Here is a 19839-nt window from a genome sequence, read left to right as displayed (position 1 = left end):
AGGGATGCACCACTTTGACTTATCATTCAAGAACACTTTTTCAGGTTTCTCTTAGTTCTTTTCACCAACAATTCTTTTTAGAATTCTTTGAAAATAGAAAGTTCATGCCGAAGACCCCGGTTCGATTTCCCACATGGGTACAATGTATGAAGCTCATTTCTGGTGTCCCCTGACATGATGTTGCTGGAATATTGCTCACTCACTCACTCACTCACTCACTCACTCTACTGATATTAACATGATGTTGACATTGATTATTGACATGATGTTGCTGGAAAATTGCTCACTCACTCACTCACTCACTCACTCTACTGATATTAACATGATGTTGACATTGATTATTGACATGATGTTGCTGGAAAATTGCTCACTCACTCACTCACTCACTCACTTTACTGATATTAACATGATGTTGACATTGATTATTGACATGATGTTGGTGGAATATTGCTCACTCACTCACTCACTCACTCACTCACTCACTCACTCACTCACTCATTCACTCTCACTCACTCACTCACTCACTCACTCACTCTACTGATATTAAAGAAGACAGTGTTAAGTTAAAGCACTCACACAACTCACTGGAGACCTGGGTTTGATTCTTTTCAAAGGTACAATGTGTGAAACCCATTGTAGTCCCCTGCCTTGATAATACTGGAATATTGCTAAAAGTGGCTTAAAACCATGCTTACTCACTCACTCACTCACTCACTAAAAGACTGCTAGCTATAGGTGGTCTGGCTCTGACTGTTACTGGAGCTCAGGTCAAGTGTGGGTGAAATGAATACCAATGTCAAGGACCCAATTACCCAACCAGGGGAGGTAACTCATTCACGTTGTGAACATGAACGAGAAACAGGACAGTCTGAACGCATTTTTGCTTTGATGATTATCAGAAAAAAAGGACAATATTGATTGTGTGGCATATGACCATTGAAATTGGGCACTTGAGCCGGTGTTTTGGGATTTGGGTACTTGAGTTCATTTTTATTCTTTTTGTCCCCAGAAGCCAAATTGGTGGCTAGGGCATATAAATTACCCAATGCCTGTATGAGAATTGACACAATATTTCTGTACTGAAGATGCTGTGTTTGTGTTTCAGGAATGTCCCACAGGGATTGTCAATGAGGAGACGTTCAAGGAGATATATGCTCAGTTCTTTCCTCAGGGAGGTCAGTATGAACATGCCCACATGGTCAATGGACTTGTGAAGGTTCATGGTAGAATAGGTCTTCAGCAACCCATGCTTGCCGTAAAAGGTGACTTTGCTTGTCCTAAGAGGCGACTAACAGGATCGGGTGGTCAGGCTTGCTGACTTGGTTGATACCTGTCATCTAATCCCAACTGCGTGGATCAATGCTCATGTCAATCACTGGATTGTCTGGTCCAGACTCAATTATTCACAGACCGCCGTCATATAGCTGGAATATTGCTGAGTGTGGCGTTAAACAACAAACAAACAAAAAATTATCAATGACTTCTTGTAACCATCCAAAATCAATGATTCCAAATGAAATCTTAAAATGAAGATCTCCACTTTAAATCTGCTCTTTGTTTAATGCATAAAAATGTGTTAATACCATGTTTCAAGTTAGGTTGAATTATTTATTCATCATGGAAGTCATAAACTGTCGTCATATCTTTTCACATCAGAAACAAAATCATGTAAAACATATTATTATCATCTAGGTTTTTGTGTTCTTTGAGCCCAGTCCTTGTAAATCCACACCGATGTATCAAAGAATGGGCTCAATGTTCGTGTGACTGATGCATTTATCATTATCAAGTTGAACATGACTTTGTTCAAAACCATATCCCTCACTTCCTGTTGGCAGTCATCTGTTCCTCTCCATCTCAGCAGCATCAAGCTGGAGGTGACCTCATTCTTCTTTTAACACCAAGTTTGATATAAAAAAATGGCATAAAATTTGAAAGGGATTAAACATTTCATTGATTTCCTTCTCTCTAATAGCCGCAATTAATTTTGTCTTGCTGCACGAAGGTTGCATGCACCTTTGATATAAATGGGATGAGAAATGGCTTGACATGGTCTGACGGAAATGACTGGGATGGAAGCTTGTAGGTTTTGTTGTTATCGATGGCCTGCCTGCCTTCAACATGGCTGCAAGTCAGGGATAACTGTCCCCCTGAAATCACCTCATTATTTCCGTACCTCCCAACCCGTGAGACGGTGTAAGACTTGTTAATGCTGTTATTTATGCTCAAATTCTCCATGGTTTGTATAAGATTTTCCTGTTTTAAGAAGCTTAATACGCCAGAATTTCCAGCCCACATATAAAACCCACCCAACTTCTGAGTAAAGTGAACTTTGTGTAAACTTGAAAGGAGAAATACTCTTTTGATTTTCATACAATTGGTTTGGAAAGGTGCCAAAGCCAATTTCTTGTTTGAATATGTTGTTGGAAGTTGTAAACATGAGGTATAAATGTCCTGTTTGGTTTACAGTGGAGGTTTTACTGTGATAGAGTGGAGTTTATTTGAGGTACTTTTCCAGACACTGTCATGTTTTGTTTATAAGGTTTTTGAAATATTTACTTAAAACAATACAATACCCTGAGACCCTCAGACATATCTCTTCTTTCAATGACATCTAGAGGTTGCTTTTGCCAATGCTGGAATACAAAATCAAAACCCTTAGTTTTTTTAGCTGAAAGGGAAAACTTAATACCTAAAAAAATATCACCTTCCTTACTGGAATACAATAATGTCTCCTATTTTGGACTTGCTCTATTTGACAAGTTAGCCTTCCATGGTGAGCTCGAAACACCCCATCCAGGGAAATAATGTTTTTTGCACCTGTGAAGATCAAGGGTAGAATAGGTCTTCAGCAACCCATGCTTGCCGTAAAAGGTGACTTTGCTTGTCGTAAGAGGCGACTAACAGGATCGGATGGTCAGGCTTGTGTGATGCATGTCATGGTGTCCCAATGTAGATGCTGAGGTAGGTGCTTTAGTCGGACATGGAAATAGTATATGTGATGGAAGCCATGGGATATGATGTCCGTGTGAATAGCAATACCTGTTTGTTAAAAAAACAAGCTTTAGAAGCTAAGAGGGAAAAAACATAACTGAAGAAGAGAAAGTTAATGAGATATTGATAAAGTTAAATAACACCTGATGTTTTCAAATGACTCTAGTTACATTGTCATATGACAGATTACCCATCATCATGAAAATATTGGGTGTTCTTTAACTGTTTTTAGTATATATATATATATATATATATTCTAAGGCAATAGATATTGTGACGCATGTTTGTATGTGAAAAGAATCCACATCACAAGAACTTTTGCCTTGGAGTTGGGACGAGTCAACATTTTGTAACCGAATACCCACACCACTATTACCCGACCCTACCCGGGTACCCACCCAGCTATTACCCGACCCTACCCAGGTACCCATCCCGCTATTACCCGACCCTACCCGGGTACCCACCCCGCTATTACCCGACCCTACCCGGGTACCCACCCCGCTATTACCCGACCCTACACGGGTACCCAACCCGCTATTACCTGACCCTATATGGGTAACCAGCCCGCTATCACCCGACCCTACACGGGTACCCAACCCGCTATTACCCGACCCTACCCGGGTACCCACCACCCTATTACCTGACCCTACCCGGGTACCCACCCCGTTATTACCCGACCCTACATTGGTACCCACCACCCTATTGCCCAACCCTACCCGGGTACCCACCCCGTTATTACCCGACCCTACACGGGTACCCACCCCGCTATTACCTGACCCTACATGGGTAACCAGCCTGCTATTACCTGACCCTACACGGGTACCCAACCCGCTATTACCTGACCCTACCCGGGTACCCATCCCGCTGTTACCTGACCCTACATGGGTAACCAGCCCGATATTACCCGACCCTACACGGGTACCCAACCCGCTATTACCTGACCCTACATGGGTAACCAGCCCGCTATTACCTGACCCTACACGGGTACCCAACCCGCTATTACCCGACCCTACACGGGTACCCAACCCACTATTACCCGACCCTACCCGGGTACCCACCCCGCTATTACCTGACCCTACCCGAGTACCCACCCCGCTATTACCTGACCCTGCACGGGTACCCAACCCGCTATTACCTGACCCTACATGGGTAACCAGCCCGATATTACCCGACCCTACACGGGTACCCAACCCGCTATTACCTGACCCTACATGGTTAACCAGCCCGCTATTACCTGACCCTACACGGGTACCCAACCCGCTATTACCTGACCCTACATGGGTAACCAGCCCGATATTACCCGACCCTACACGGGTACCCAACCCGCTATTACCTGACCCTACATGGTTAACCAGCCCGCTATTACCTGACCCTACACGGGTACCCAACCCACTATTACCCGACCCACTATTACCCGACCCTACACGGGTACCCACCCTGCTATTACCTGACCCTACATGGGTAACCAGCCCGATATTACCCGACCCTACACGGGTACCCAACCCGCTATTACCTGACCCAACATGGTTAACCAGCCCGCTATTACCTGACCCTACACGGGTACCCAACCCGCTATTACCTGACCCTACATGGGTAACCAGCCCGATATTACCCGACCCTACACGGGTACCCAACCCGCTATTACCTGACCCTACATGGTTAACCAGCCCGCTATTACCTGACCCTACACGGGTACCCAACCCACTATTACCCGACCCACTATTACCTGACCCTACACGGGTACCCACCCCGCTATTACCTGACCCTACATGGGTAACCAGCCCGCTATTACCTGACCCTACACGGGTACCCAACCCACTATTACCCGACCCACTATTACCTGACCCTACACGGGTACCCACCCCGCTATTACCTGACCCTACATGGGTAACCAGCCCGCTATTACCCGACCCTACACGGGTACCCACCCCGCTATTACCCGACCCTACACGGGTACCCAACCCGCTATTACCTGACCCTACATGGGTAACCAGCCCGATATTACCCGACCCTACACGGGTACCCAACCCGCTATTACCTGACCCTACATGGTTAACCAGCCCGCTATTACCTGACCCTATACGGGTACCCAACCCCGCTATTACCCGACCCTACATGGGTACCCACCCCGCTATTACCTGACCCTACCCGGGTACCCAAACCACTATTACCTGACCCTACCCGGGTACCCACCCCGCTATTACCTGACCCTACCCGGGTACACACACCGCTATTACCTGACCCTACATGGGTAACCAGCCCGCTATTACCCGACCCTACACGGGTACCCAACCCGCTATTACCTGACCCTACACGGGTACCCAACCTGCTATTACCCGACCCTACCCAGGTAACCAGCCCGCTATTACCCGACCCTACACGGGTACCCACCCCGCTATTACCCGACCCTACACGGGTACCCAACCCGCTATTACCTCGCCCTACACGGGTGCCTGCTACAGGTCTCAACATATAGGTACAAACTGTCTGATTGGGAAAAGTTTAACCCTAGCCCTATTGAGATACACTTAGAAAACAATCTGGTCATGCATACAATAAGGGTTACTGCATGAAGTTTTATATTTTTTTTTCAAAGATCTGAAGTCAGATGGAATGCGTGCATAGTCAGAAAGAAAGGGAACATTAGTGACTTGTAGTATGACCATAGAGTTTTAGATAAGTTTTGTCATTAAACAATATAGCACGTGACTAACCACGGGTCCGGGTAGTCCTGTAGGTACCAGGGTCCTGCTCAGTACCCACCTGACCCGAGTACCCGAGTTACCTGTCCCAGCCCTACTTTGAGTATTTATTTATTTATCTAATGGTATGTACATTTTTTAAAGATGGCTGGACAAAATAATGCCAACTACTTTTTGTGGCAAAAACTGGATGAAATAAGGTTATGTGATTTTTCAGAGTGGGCATTTTGTATGATATGCTGATTTTCTTCACAAAAATGGCCAGATTCTATGACGAGCTGGATGTTTTATGTTTGTTATCTGCCTTCCAGACTCCAGTGACTATGCCCATTACGTCTTCAAAACATTTGACCATGACAACAATGGTTCAATCAGCTTTGAGGTGAGTTACTTTCTTCATTCTGTGGTCCATTTGCCGCAGGCACTTCATTCTGTAGAGTTGTGTCCCTTAGGCATACAAGGATCCTATGATCATATGTGGGAGTTCCTTATTGGCTTGTCACCACACCCATGCTCATAGGTTTCACTAAAGCATTAACTTTAGACATGCATCTCATTGGGCTTACCTCCCACATTAAGCTGACATGCTGCTATATGTGTGGAATACTATACAAATCAGTGTGCGACGCTATCTCCATACTTTTCTGAAGTGAACAGGGTTTTTTCCCACTCTTAGGGACCAGTCATATATTACGGGGAAGTGGGGGAGAAGTTTAGAGGTGTTTGATGCACTATTGTACTGAAATATAATGACCCAATGACCCTCCCTTCATGCTTATCATATTTTCAGATGACCCTCCCCATGTTCTTTTACAGTTTATTCATGACCCACCCTGAAAAGACAAAATGCAAAAGCAGTTTATATTTTATTATAAAGATGTGCATAAGACCCTCTCCTTGAGACTGTCATATGTTTTGTGCCGATGTTTCTGTGAAGGTTAAACAGTTACATCCTTTCTCATTTTCTATATTTGTCACTGGATGTTTTGTTCTCTCTTATGAATATCATTTTGGGTTGACGGATGTGTAATCCATGTTATTAGAAAAATGCCTGCAATGATATTTTGTTGGTTTCTAGGAGTTTGTGATGGGTCTGTCGGTGTTGTCAAGGGGCACTCTGCAGGAGCGGTTACAGTGGGCCTTCAACCTGTACGACATTAATGGTGATGGCATTATCACAAAGGATGAAATGTTAGACATTGTGTCCGCCATCTACGAAATGATGGGGCGGTACACGGAACCAGTCGTGGATGAAACGTCGGCCAAGGAACATGTAGAACGGGTATTCCAGGTAGGATGGCGTTCATGTGTTCCTGTCTGTACAACACCTGGGCGTTTGTTATTTGAAGCATCAGTGACCAAAATTATGTCGGATGCAATTTTCTATTTTGACTTGTACCACATGTGTACCCTGTTGTTGTTTTTAGGTGAATAATTGACTTGCCTTTGCATGTGTTTTTGATGGATGCCACTAGTGGAGCAGATTAGCTCTTCTTTTGCGAACACCTGGTATCATCACTATTTGATGGTGATTCATAAAAACATGCTCATGATATAGTCGGATTGGTACAATGGACTCAGCCTTAAGCAGAGATTTCTTATGACTATTGAACAGTAAAGTAGTTTGTTCCAGAAAATACTTGAAAAAAATAATTTGGACAACTCAAAATGTTTAAATAACAGTCCGTTATTTGCACGAAATGCACGATTCCAACTACATCATTAGCATGTGTGTATGAATCCCTATCAAATAATGATGATACAAGGGGTTCGCGAAAAGGTGAGTGTATCCTGCCCCGCCAATGGCTTCTGGTACAAAGCTATGCTCACACTCTTGACCACTGGTCTCCCTGCTAGAGGCATAATCACTGTCTGTAATATGTCAGTATGTGGCATTAAGACCTACCATATATGCCTCTTTAAAACGACCCCCCGCCTAAAAGGGGATCCCCTGTAAAAGCCTTAAAAATCTATGCTTATTTATATACCCTGTCTATAAAGCGAATCAGAATTAAGCACATCACCAGCGCATACACAATCCCTACATTTCAATAAAAACTTGTTTGTCTTCTGCAGAAAAAAATTACATCGTATCCCTTTATCATGAAAGCCCCCTAATTCTAGGTACAAAAAACATGCCTTATAAAGCGCTATACGGTATTCAGTTTGTAGTGTACTGATCAATAACTCTTTCAATATTGTTGCAGAAAATGGACATGAACAGAGATGGTGTTATATCCTTAGAAGAGTTCATGGATACTTGTCGAAGGGTAAGCCTATCAGTGTGTGACAGGCACTGTGGTCATAGACACTTCTTGTGTCTTAAGGAAATGAACTAGCGTTGACCACATTCAACACTAATACAACATGGGTATAATTAGATAAGTGAAGTTTACAAAACACTGCTACATCTGCCCAATGTTACCCAACTTCAGTATGGTGAAATTGTTAGCTAAATGATTAAATTGTTTTTCTTCTCCAGCTACCCTAATTTTAAATGTTGACTCAGTTACTTTTATCTTTTTTTATTCAAATAAAGAAAAATATGAACTAATGTGGTAAGATATTCGTGTATGCTGAGTGATGAATGTGACATTGTATCAATATAAATTGTCAATGCATGAGAAACCAGATAGATTTTCTCCCGAAACTAATTCCATTTGGCTTAAAGGGCAAAACCAATGTATCTTAATCAATAGAAAAGTTTTAATCAGCATGCACTACTTCTTTCAGGATGAGAACATAACGAAAGGAATGGCAATATTTGACACAGTTCTTTGACAATTACCGAACAGTCCTAACGGTGGTGGAAGTGGCAGCAAGTTGTTCGAGCAACGTCTGGCTATTGAGGAGAAGCTACGTCTCGACACCATGGACCTCCTGTACATAGACCTGTAGCCCACCTGGCACTTCCACAGTTGCCACCGATAAAACTGCCCCTCATAGGGGTTGCAACAACCCCACCATCATGCTCAGAGCTGGCCCTTTGTCCCCGTTAAGGACTATCCCCCGTTTGATTCCCAGGAGAGGAGATTCCCTTGCAGGGAATTTTGAGCAGAGAATAGTAGACTCCAGTACATTATCATTTCACATTCTTATGGATGGGCCGCGACGTGGTCGTTCCACGTCATTTCGATCCAACCTTTTATTCTGCACTCGCATGGATTTACCTTACGTACTAATGGCCATCTGATGACTAGTGTATCTTTGAGTAGCATCCAGTTGTATTCAGGAATGGGTGCAGGGTGCAGGTGAAGGAAACAGCATCATGGGACACAAGGCAAGGAGATTCGGAAGTGGAATACAGGATTGATGGATCAATCTGTTCCCGGAGCTTGTGAATATCAATTATGGTGGATGTATTGTTGTTGTTATCCACTTGAATGTGATAATTTAAAGATTTGCTGAAAAACAGATCCACCAGCAAGACTACCTCTGGTGTCTGTTTCAACAGATGTCTGCTGTGAATGGCGTCTGCTCCAACAGACGTCTGCTGTGAATGGCGTCTGCTCCAACAGACACCCGTCTGTTCCTTATGTAGTATACAGCCACTCATGACTCATTCCAAGAGAGGAGCGGAAGAGCCCCTTTAACAAACATAACAGTGTAGCAGTAAGTTCAGTGACGACAAATGGTGACGCCCGGAATGTTGTCCAGGAAGTGTGTGTGTCATGGACAGATTTCAAACTGGTTCAAAAGATCTTTACTGCCTGTGCGTCTCACAGAGACGTTCAGTCCATGTTAAGGTTTTGACATTTTTATTGGGGGGAGGGATGACTTGTATGTGTTTCAACTGAATGAAAAATATACATGTCCACTTTTTTACCTTGTACAAGTTACTAATTAACAGTATGAACATTGAGAACCACTCTCTGATATCAGTGTTTGTCATATGTAACCCTACTCATCACAGCACAATATGCCCTTACTCTGTTGTCCTATGTGGTCTGTCATGGCCAGCAGCCATTTTGTTCCTGTTGTCATGGAGACAAGAGTATCAGATGCCTACCAGAAGGGAGATCCACACATGACCTTGTTAGGTTATCGCCTATGGTTAAGACTTGCCCTATCCATATCTAAGTGGGCAGTGTTGTTATTTCTTGTTGTAGTGATTCTTGAAAAGTTAAAACGTCAAATATTAAAGTTCTTCAAAGCTAGATTTCAGCAAACTGAAGAAAATAGAAGGTGTTGTTAATTTTACTGTTACAAAGTTAATAGAATGCAAAAGAAGTTAATGATGGTACCTTTTCTCAGTGAGCATAGACTATTGTATGTTTAGCTTGAACAGATCCTATATAAACCATGTTCGATCAGAGCTGATGCAACATAGGTTTACATAATACAACGTCAGAAGTGTACAAGCCACATACCCATGGGTTCAGATATCACAATGTCAGAAGTGAAATATGCCAGAGAAACATTATATACAAGTTCCCATGGATTTTCTGTATGTTCAAATATGACAATGTCAGAAGTGAAATATGCCAGAGAAACATTATATACAAGTTCCCATGGATTTTCTGTATGTTCAGATATGACAATGTCAGAAGTGTACTATGCCAGAGAAAATTATATACAAGTTCCCATGGAATTTCTGTATGTTCAGATATGACAATGTCAGAAGTGTACTATGCCAGAGAAAAATTATATACAAGTTCCCATGGGTTTTCTCAATGTTAAGAGTTGACACATGAAAAGTTATCTTTACTTGTTAAGAGTCTAGCTATTTGACTTGCCATTGGCTGTCTTGTACAAATATATACAAGTAGGATAGCCAGCATGTACAGATATCATTTCATCATAAGTTTGATGTGACGTCACAGCTTGTCACATCTCAACTGACCCTGTCACCCTTCAAGTTACACACCGAGAGTCTGATGGTGGTCACAAGATGGACCTAATTGTCACACAAGTATTTCATAGAAACTATTTCTTTGTAACTTCTGAACTCATGAGGGTGAAGGCGTTGCATGTATCAATAGCTGGAACTTCGGTGTACTCCCCACCACCTTGGACCTTGTGAAAAAATATTAGACATCAACGTCCGAAAATAACCAGTCCTGATTATATGTTCAAAGAGATTCAATTGGGCATAAAAGAGAAGGTAGCAGTGAAAAATATATGAATGGATCACTGAAAACTGGTGATGACACCAGGTGCTCACAAAAAGGGTAGGCCTGTCCATTCAGCTTGTAAAATCTTGTACACCCATGATACATGGAACTGATGCCACTGTCTACATCACTTCCTGTCTGTTTACATCACTTCCTGTCACATGACATCTAGACTACCCCTCTCCACACAGACAAAGATGGACCTCAAGTTCTTGCCCTTGTTTGCTAAATGTTTTACACAACGTTGAAAACTAATGATATTTCTAAAACTTGATGAAGTGTGAAACATGAAAATGTGAGTGTTTTGTTAATGCACAGTAATGTATAAAAGTTAAATTAAAAATAAAGAAGTTATGTCGATGTGTATGTCTATCAGAGTATTTTTAAAATATTTTTAAGTATGTTGCAGAGTTTATGTGAGTTGACAGTGTATAAGTAAAGGTGTTTATTGGATGATATTAACCATTGGCTTTGCTGTCGGAGTTTGTTAGAGACCAACTTGTCATACCCTACTGACATTCCCACCATGTGTTTCGCGAACAGCAGTGGCTGTACCAGACAAATCCGCATGTCCCAATCCTAAATCATGTAGAACTACCGGGTACCCAGTTTTCTGCTGTTACTATGGAGATGATTATTAACTCAGGTGCCAATCAACTGTGTTTAGGAGATATGAGAGCTAAAAGTCTTTCATAACAATGCCACTATGACAGCTTTGTTTCAGTGTATATATCGCAACAAATATATAACTATGTTTTAGATGAAAAAAATAGAATTATAGGTAAGTATGGGTTAACATTTGTTAATGTAAAAATGATATTATTTTAGAAATGTTGACATTAAGTACATTTTTTAATAAAAAATAAAGCTAAAAAAAAATTTTCTCATAAAAGAATTTTCTGCTTATACTGCAGCCAATATCATATTTTCCTGTAAACAGCTGCATAGGTAGATGTGTGCCATAGAGAGATTCTCAAGAATAGCAGGAAAAGATTGTATCAGTATGTGTATCTACGTAATTAAGAGTGTTAGTATTTTAAACATTGCAATAGATTGAGTCATGGTTGTTATCGGCGAGAGTGTCCTAAGAATGGTCAGAAATATTTTAGATTGTAGCTGTGAGGATGATATATCATTTCATATTAATTACTTGGTTTACAGATATGATCCACAATAATTAATAAAGAAGTAGTATAAAGACAACAGTCCCTTATTCTACCAGATGAATTTGTAAACTGATTTAGTTAACAGAAAATGTTCAAACTATATCAGTAATGGAGCAAAGAAACCTTTTTGCTTTGACCCACATTCCAAAATTATTTGTTTTTTGTTCCTTAAGGCATTATGTTTATCTGTCATCCAGCAGAAAAAATAATGGCCTTATTTCAAGCACCAACCTTGAATTGCCTGTTTTCAAAGATCTGTAAACTAAGTGATTTAGAGACCTGAGTTCCTTAGACCTCCAGCCGATACAGTCAACATGCTTCCTGAGAGTCTTTGAGTACTGTAGAACCTACTTGTGCTGTTGATATTTTTTCTTGGTTTATGTAGAGACAGTATGTTGTCAGAGTGGACAAGGAAAGGAGAAGATTGTACTGAAACATTTTCAAAGTTGCCGATGAAAATTTCTTGATATATAGATCTATTTAATAGTTTCATGAGGTAAACATTTTAAGATTTGCGAGTATTTCTAAGAGCTTGTATGGGTCTGGTATTGCTCCTTTGACATCGAAGCTGCCCTGGTTAAACACTGAGCGGTATAGCCCCCTGTATATTGCCCATCCCCTTCTTGATCAACACATCACTCCCTTGGAACATCATCTGTACCAAATTCCAAGATTTTAGATTTCAATTTTTTCTAACTTCATAACAATCTAGTCATCACTTGCTGTAACATAATGCTGAATTGGTGTATTTTACCACATTTATATAAACTCACGTTTCCACGACGTTCCGTGCTCCACCGTGTCTCCGATATATACTTCCTTCACAAACTGCCCTTTATCACCATGGTAACATCCATTGTACATATGCTCTACTGTCTATACACTGCTCAATGCTCTCTACTCTAAGCTCTCTAATATGACTGAATTATTCATATAACCTTTATACTGAACATGCATTTGTGTAGTCGTCAAAGCCCTATGCTCTGTGTTCTTCAGAAGGTGAATGGTCAATGCTGTCCTCTCAATTCAAAGCTTTGTATTCTATTCTGTGAAGTATGTAATTTATGCTCTGTGCTGTAATGTACTGTTTCTATGCGCTACAGTGCATGCTTTATTTTGTGTGGTCTGTATTCTATACTTTATGATTACACCTCTCAGAAAACCTGTGGACTATGCTGAAAATGCATCATTTCCTATACTCAGTACTATTCTCATTGCTCCCTACTGAAGGCTCTACAGATCCTCTGCTATAACGTCTATGTATCATATGCAATGCTGTATAGATTCTATGGCATAAGAGGTATATATCATAGACTACGCTCTGTTGATATTAGGGTATAACAACTATATATCATAGACAATGCTCAATAGATCCTTTGGCATAAGGTCTATATACCATAGGCAACACTCTATAGATATTATGGTATAACATCTATATATCATGGACAATGCTCAATAGATCCTATGGCATTAGGTCCGTATATCATAGGCAGTGCTTTAATGCATTTTTTGTACTTAATGCTCAGTACTCCTTACAGAGCTTTTTAAGTATTACCATTGTGAAATGTGACGTTGCTGCTGCAGGAGATGGTGCCTAGTGCTGTTCGTCTCCAGGGCAACCTCTCAGAGCAAATCTAGAAGTTGTGTTTTTTGTTTCCTGTTTGATATTTATTCTTACAGTAGCTGAATGCCTGAATCGGTCATGTCACTGCTCTTTGTCTTGGATGTTTGGTTGATGTTACTACCATGTTATGTGGGGGCATGGGAGGTCTGAAGAAGCACAACAGTTTACTGTGTAGAAATGCATCCCTTAGCCATGCCAAAATCTGCCAACCTTCGGTTTGATTATCAGCTTCATTGTAATTATGATCTGTGGCCTGTCAGACCAATGCCCATGTTGAGTTCACCAAAGTGTACCAAAAGACCTGATTCACTTTGTGCTTTCCTCCCACTCTAATTTTGACATGATATATTTTTGTTCAGATTTTAACCCAATTCTCATGATATATATTCATTGTTTTGGTAACGAGGGTTTATTCTTTCACCTAATTCTCTTTGGGCCAGCTTTTCCTGCTCCTGTTTGTAGGTGAAGGTCACTGACTAGTAGTAATTCTTACCCAATGTGATGTGCCCCAGGACCAATTCATCACTCCACTTCAAATCCTTGTTTTAACTTGGCAAGAAAGATCATTGGTAGACATTCTGGTACAATGATGCAAATATTGACAAGGATTGAGAAAGATCCTGTCTTAAATTGTCTTAATATTGATTCTTGTCTTTTCAATTCTGATTTAGTTTGTGTCAGATCGGTGTTATTTGATTTGGTTAAGTACTCCTTCTCCTCTGTGCTTTCACTACGAGTATGTTACTGCTTTTCAATCTCCTTAGTGACTTTACTTAGAATGGGTTCCAAGCTCTCCAGTAAATACCTTCCCACTGCTTGGATCCCTGATTCCACTCCATCACTCCAGCAGGTTGAGCTCCACTCCATGTGGCGTGGATGTCTTTGACCTCACTATGCACCAACATCACTTCTCCACCCTAGCTTCAAATATTTTGACATTTTTCCATTGATTTGTCAAGATATTAAATTAAACAAATAAAATGTTGAATTTTACACATTGAACTGTGGTTTATGTTATTTTTTGGAATATGTTTCACCTGGTTTGTGATTCAGGTTCACAACAAACCTTAAGGAATCACTAGTCTCCTACTTTTAAAACTGTTACTGTTTGTTGTTTAATGCCGCATTCAGCAATATTCCAGCACTATGATGGCCGTCTGTAAATAATCAAGTCTGGACAAGACAATCGAGTGATGGACATCATGAGCATCAATTTACTCAATTGGAAAACGATGTTATGCCACACCCTTGATTATCTAGTGTACAGGATATGAATCTCTTCTGATAAATACCCCAGACTCCTTCATCCCCACATCTTTTGAAAAGGTTCCATTTACTCAACACTGAAAACAGACATCCAATCAAATTATACCATTCTTTCATAATTGAAACAAGCAGGATATGATAAGTACTCAATTGGACTTGTGTTGTCTCAAATACAATTAGAACGTCAACTATGTTTGTTGTAAGAGGCAACTGATGGGAATCCAGTGGTCAGGCTCACTGACTTGGTTGATGCATGCCATCGATCCCAATTGAGTGGATCCATGCTTATGTCAGTCACTTGATTGTCTGGTCCAGACTTGATTATTTACAGACCACCATCATATAGCTGGAATATTGCTGAGTACAGCGTTAAACAACAAACAGACAAACAATCACTGGATTGTCTGGTCCACACTCCATTATTTACAAACTGCCATCATATAGCTGGAATATTACTTAGTGCGGGGTCAAACAACAAATAAACAAACAAACAAGGACAAGCCAAAAGACATTCTTCCTCTTACTTTGGAATCAAGAAAGCATATTTTCTCTGGATAAAAATCCTTTTATGGTATTTTGAAGGGTCACTTCCAAAATGAAGCAATAGCGTAGAATAGGTCCAAGGTTGGTTGGTTGGTTTGTTGTTTAACACGCACTCAGCAATATTGCAGCTATATGACGGTGGTCTGTAAATAATCGAGTCTGTAGCAGACAATCCACTGATTGACATCATGAACATCGATGAACGCAATTTGGATCGATAACATGTATCAACTAAGTCAGCGAGCCTGACCACCCGATCCGTTAGTCGCCTTTTACACCAAGTATGGGTTGCTGAAGACCTATTCTACCCCGGAATCTTCACGGGTCGAATAGGTCCAGGGAATGTATTCACACAAAATGGCGATGTAATACACTGGATGAGTGAGACAAACCAGTGGAGCAATGGCCCCCGACATTGGAGCAGGACAACACACACTCTGCAAGGTCACACAATCACACCATCATTACTTTGTCCAGCCTGCTGGAAGAGGCTTTGATCTCGGTTAAGAGTTGAAGTCATAACATAAAACCAACCGAAGGGGGCATTGGTGTCGTCTAAGGGGCTGCGATTCGCTGTGCAGAGTTGCGTCCTATGATTGTGGGTTCGAATCCCATTTCGCCCCCATTATGTTTCAAGTTTTATCAGCACCATACCCGTGTTTTCGGGTTTCACCAAAGTGGTAAATGTCTGAAGTGAGGTGAGGTGAAATTGGGTTTAACGTCGCGTCCAAGATTATTGCACTTATATAGCGACGTGCCGTGTATGTGTGTGTGCGGCTGTTTGTACTAGTCCGGACTGATGCCGATTTATAATGCTAGCTCACTGAGATACCATGCCTCAGTTTAACATGAATACCCCACTCAGACACAGAATACTGACTCCGAGCCGACCAGTCCTTGTTTTAGCCCCTTAATGCCGAGCGCCAAACAGGGTAACAACCAGTACAATCTTTTAACGTCTTTTTGTATGACGTGGCCGGGGATCGAACTCCAGACCTTCCGCTCTCCGGGCGGACGCTCTACCACAAGACCACGGAAGCGGTCGTAAATGTCCGAGACCTGCATCACTTCGGGCTTTCCTCCCACATTAAGCGGACACTCACTCACTCACTCAAACCAACCGAACTGGGGTCCAACTGGACTTGTAGGATTTCATTGAACCTGTTTATCGTACTAATTACAGAGAGACAATATGCAAGTGGCAATAAGCTAGAGACTCTTCATGGGTTTGACTAGTCAAAAAATATGGGTGTCATGGGCCAATTTGGGTTTCCCCTCACAAAACTAACCCAACTTGTATGACTGCAGTACTATACAAATAGTTACTCTGGATATGCGAAATGAAGGACCCAAGAACCCGACCTCTAGGTAGTCTGACCGTCGAAGGGATGGGGCTCGAGGATCCTTCATTTCACATATTGACCTCTTCAAGAGTAATCATTCGTTTTGTTATACCGCGATTCACTTTAAAGTTTATGAAGCAATTAAACCGCCCTCTGTTTCATTACAACTTAGCTGCGAACCGTAGAATGTTGATATACCAGGCACCATCTTATTTCTAGCAGACAAGTCAAAATTCACCACATGATAGGACAATACTGATCATATGACAAGTCAATATTCGAGGTCAGTGTTAGTCACATGAATTGAGGGTCTACATCGAAATGTATTGTTTCGTCACGGGTACGGATTAACCAATGAAATTGAAAGATTGTTAATAGAGGTACAGCAATATTAAAGTAGCCTTAAGCCACAAACAACTGTTTTACACATGGCATTGTGTTGTCTAGACCCCTACTGCTAGTCACAGGTCCAGTAACAAGCACCTGTAGTGAGCAGGTATATGGTTCAGATTTTCAAAAAGCCAAGTCAATACGCATGGAAGTAATTTTAATGTGCACCTAGTACGCTCGCCATCGCAATGCATAAGAACACTGTCTAGAATAAGAACATCCAGATCAACAAGGCATAAGTAGATTGTAAAATTCCTCTATTGACATACACCTTGAGTTCATCTCCAGCACTTCTGTATTCTCTTACATCTCAATCTTCCATTGATCGTTAATGTCCATAACCTTATAAAATGTTGACACAAGAACATCATGGTTGGCCAAATCATCTCAGGTTGTCAGAGCATGAAGCACATGGGATGCATGTGTCAAACAGAAGCTTCACCATGACAAATACAATCTACAGGAACTCCATCTGAATCACAAGTTGAGAAAGGTCATCACTGGGAGTTACCATGGGAAGGTGCAAGGAAGGAAATCAAAAGCAATTGTCAACTAGTAATCTTGTGAGAATACTAAACGTTGTATGGCTTTGCTGTTAATGGTCTGCTTAGCACTGATTAGTCCACGTGTAATGAGGAGACATTAATATTGAGTTTTATCAATGTACATTAATTCACTCAGGAGGACGGTCATACTTCTGAGTAGGTTATTCTGTATAATATAGCATAGCATAGCATTTTTATTGAGAAAATGTCGAAACATATGGGCTTCTTGGTCCCAGACTGATACCTCAGCTCAGTTCGTCATATGTTGGAAGTACGTCACAACGTCATTAACAATGGTTGACGTCATCTCCAAGTGTTTGCAACAAGGCTTTCATATGACGCCACGTTACTTATATTAGGGCCTCTTCGCGAGCAGTTGAACAACTGGTACGACCTAGCCAGCTATTTATAATGCTCACCGGAATTATTACTGCGACTAATTTCACCTTTATAAGCCTCTGTGGGTAGTATTCCGCTACATGAGATAGCTACGTGATAAATCGCTGTGAACAGTGAAGAACGAAGAGTGGTTTCTTTCACTCTAAAACATTATTTTATCATGACGTCATTTCCGGAGATTGGAACATGCGTTCGAAACTTAAAGACATCGTAATTTGGCCGACGTTATTTTAAGAGGGAGGTGTCTAGAAAGTTGTTCCCCGTTGATGTATCTGGGCAACGTAGATATATACGCGATGACCGAACGATCGCATCCAAATTGAGACAGATAATTATGACAATCGGTCCTGGGAGAAAGGGTACAGGTAATTGACGTGAGGATTGTGAGAATATGCGGGAAATATCCACCTGTGCATAAAATGGACTTGTCCGACATTGTCGAGGTCGGATTCCATTGAGGGAGTCATCATTATTAAAGTACAGGTACATATATGTAAAGCTTGTACCTTTTATCATCATCACCATCCTTAAAGAGGCTGTGCCCCTCAAGGTTTATTCTCCCTGCAGTTGTTTATTGTACGATAAACACCTCCCTCTCGTTTATTTCTTATATAACAGCACTCTAAATACAGGCACGTAGTTACACCTGAGGTGACCGGCAGTGTGAAGCTTATCCTTGATCCTCTATATACGATTCCGGTGATTGAACCTTGTATCTCAGAATTAGTTCAACACTTGTCAGTCCAGTTAGTCATACTGTGGACTATAGTTTCAACTTTAACTGGTTTCGTTAACGATAAAACACAGATTCACAGATTGTACCCACGCGGGAATCGAACCAGGGTCCTCGGTGTAACGAGCGGACGCTTTAACCAACAGACTTTCTAACTGTAAATCTTTATAAATCACTCACAGAGCGACCACAGCCAACGACTACAGTAGGTCAGTGTTAAAATATGGGAGATATATACGACTGTCGAGAAGCTATTTTTTTGTCATGTGATCTCCAACTGAAATTTAGGACCGAGAGGGTTTCTGTGTTGCTCCGTTAGGAATCCTTTTTAAGCTCTCTCCTAGAATTACTAACGTCACTTTTTTTAATCGAGGTTTTTGCGCAATGGTATTGCCATGATTGGGAACATGACATTATTTCGTCAACGAAAACACAACTCGACTGGTTTAATCAGAGAAAGATGGGGATTGTATTTGGAGAAACAACATGGCCGTATCAGGAAACGTTGAAGTTGGCTTCGTTGCTGTTTTCATTTATCGCTCCAATTTGGAGTCGTTGTTTCCCTTGTCAAAGTCACAGAGGCACGTGCTAATCATGCTGAATCGTGTCAACAGTCACCGCTAATCAGCTGATCGAACAAGGAAATACCACCCAGTCGACGTCTTGAGTGGTTAATCTGTTGCCAAAGCATTCATTCTTTTAAGCCTTTCCCAACGGAAATACGTTATCAACTGAATTCCACACTAGAAACAGGAACGTGTTTCTGATCGCGCCTCTTTTTTTTGAAGTTCTGGTCATGCAAGAAATGTTTGGACCATTCAGCATCTAACACTCTAGGGCACAACTTGCGGTTTTAATTGAATCTAAAAATCAAGATGGGAAATAGTTTTCTTGCATGCTAGTAGGTGTTTTCCAACAATGCGTGTTCTTTAACCTTAAAGTTAATTAACCTTTATAACCTCAGATCTCATTAATTTATCCGACATGCCAATACAACAGAAAGCGGTGGCAACAGCACCA

At 41.4% G+C, this 19839-nt stretch overlaps 1 protein-coding gene across 14 annotated transcripts in view; it reads left to right on the top strand.

Moving 5' to 3' along the window:
• Positions 1-14602, top strand: part of LOC139452702 (Kv channel-interacting protein 4-like) — a 483175-nt gene extending 468573 nt beyond the window's left edge. For all 14 annotated transcript variants that reach the window (XM_071234257.1, XM_071234259.1, XM_071234262.1 and 11 more), the window contains 5 exons: positions 1106-1175; positions 6008-6078; positions 6775-6987; positions 7904-7966; positions 8430-14602. In XM_071234257.1, coding sequence (XP_071090358.1) covers positions 1106-1175; positions 6008-6078; positions 6775-6987; positions 7904-7966; positions 8430-8477 — 465 coding nt within the window. In that variant the 3' untranslated portion in view covers positions 8478-14602. The remainder of the gene's footprint in view (positions 1-1105; positions 1176-6007; positions 6079-6774; positions 6988-7903; positions 7967-8429) is intronic.
• Positions 14603-19839: the final 5237 nt, after the last annotated feature.

This window comes from Haliotis cracherodii, unplaced genomic scaffold (genome assembly GCF_022045235.1).
Source record: "Haliotis cracherodii isolate W230 unplaced genomic scaffold, xgHalCrac1.p SCAF_9, whole genome shotgun sequence".
Lineage (NCBI taxonomy): Eukaryota > Metazoa > Mollusca > Gastropoda > Lepetellida > Haliotidae > Haliotis > Haliotis cracherodii.
Note: the sequence above shows the minus strand (reverse complement) of the source record. Positions and strands in the feature narration are given on the sequence as shown.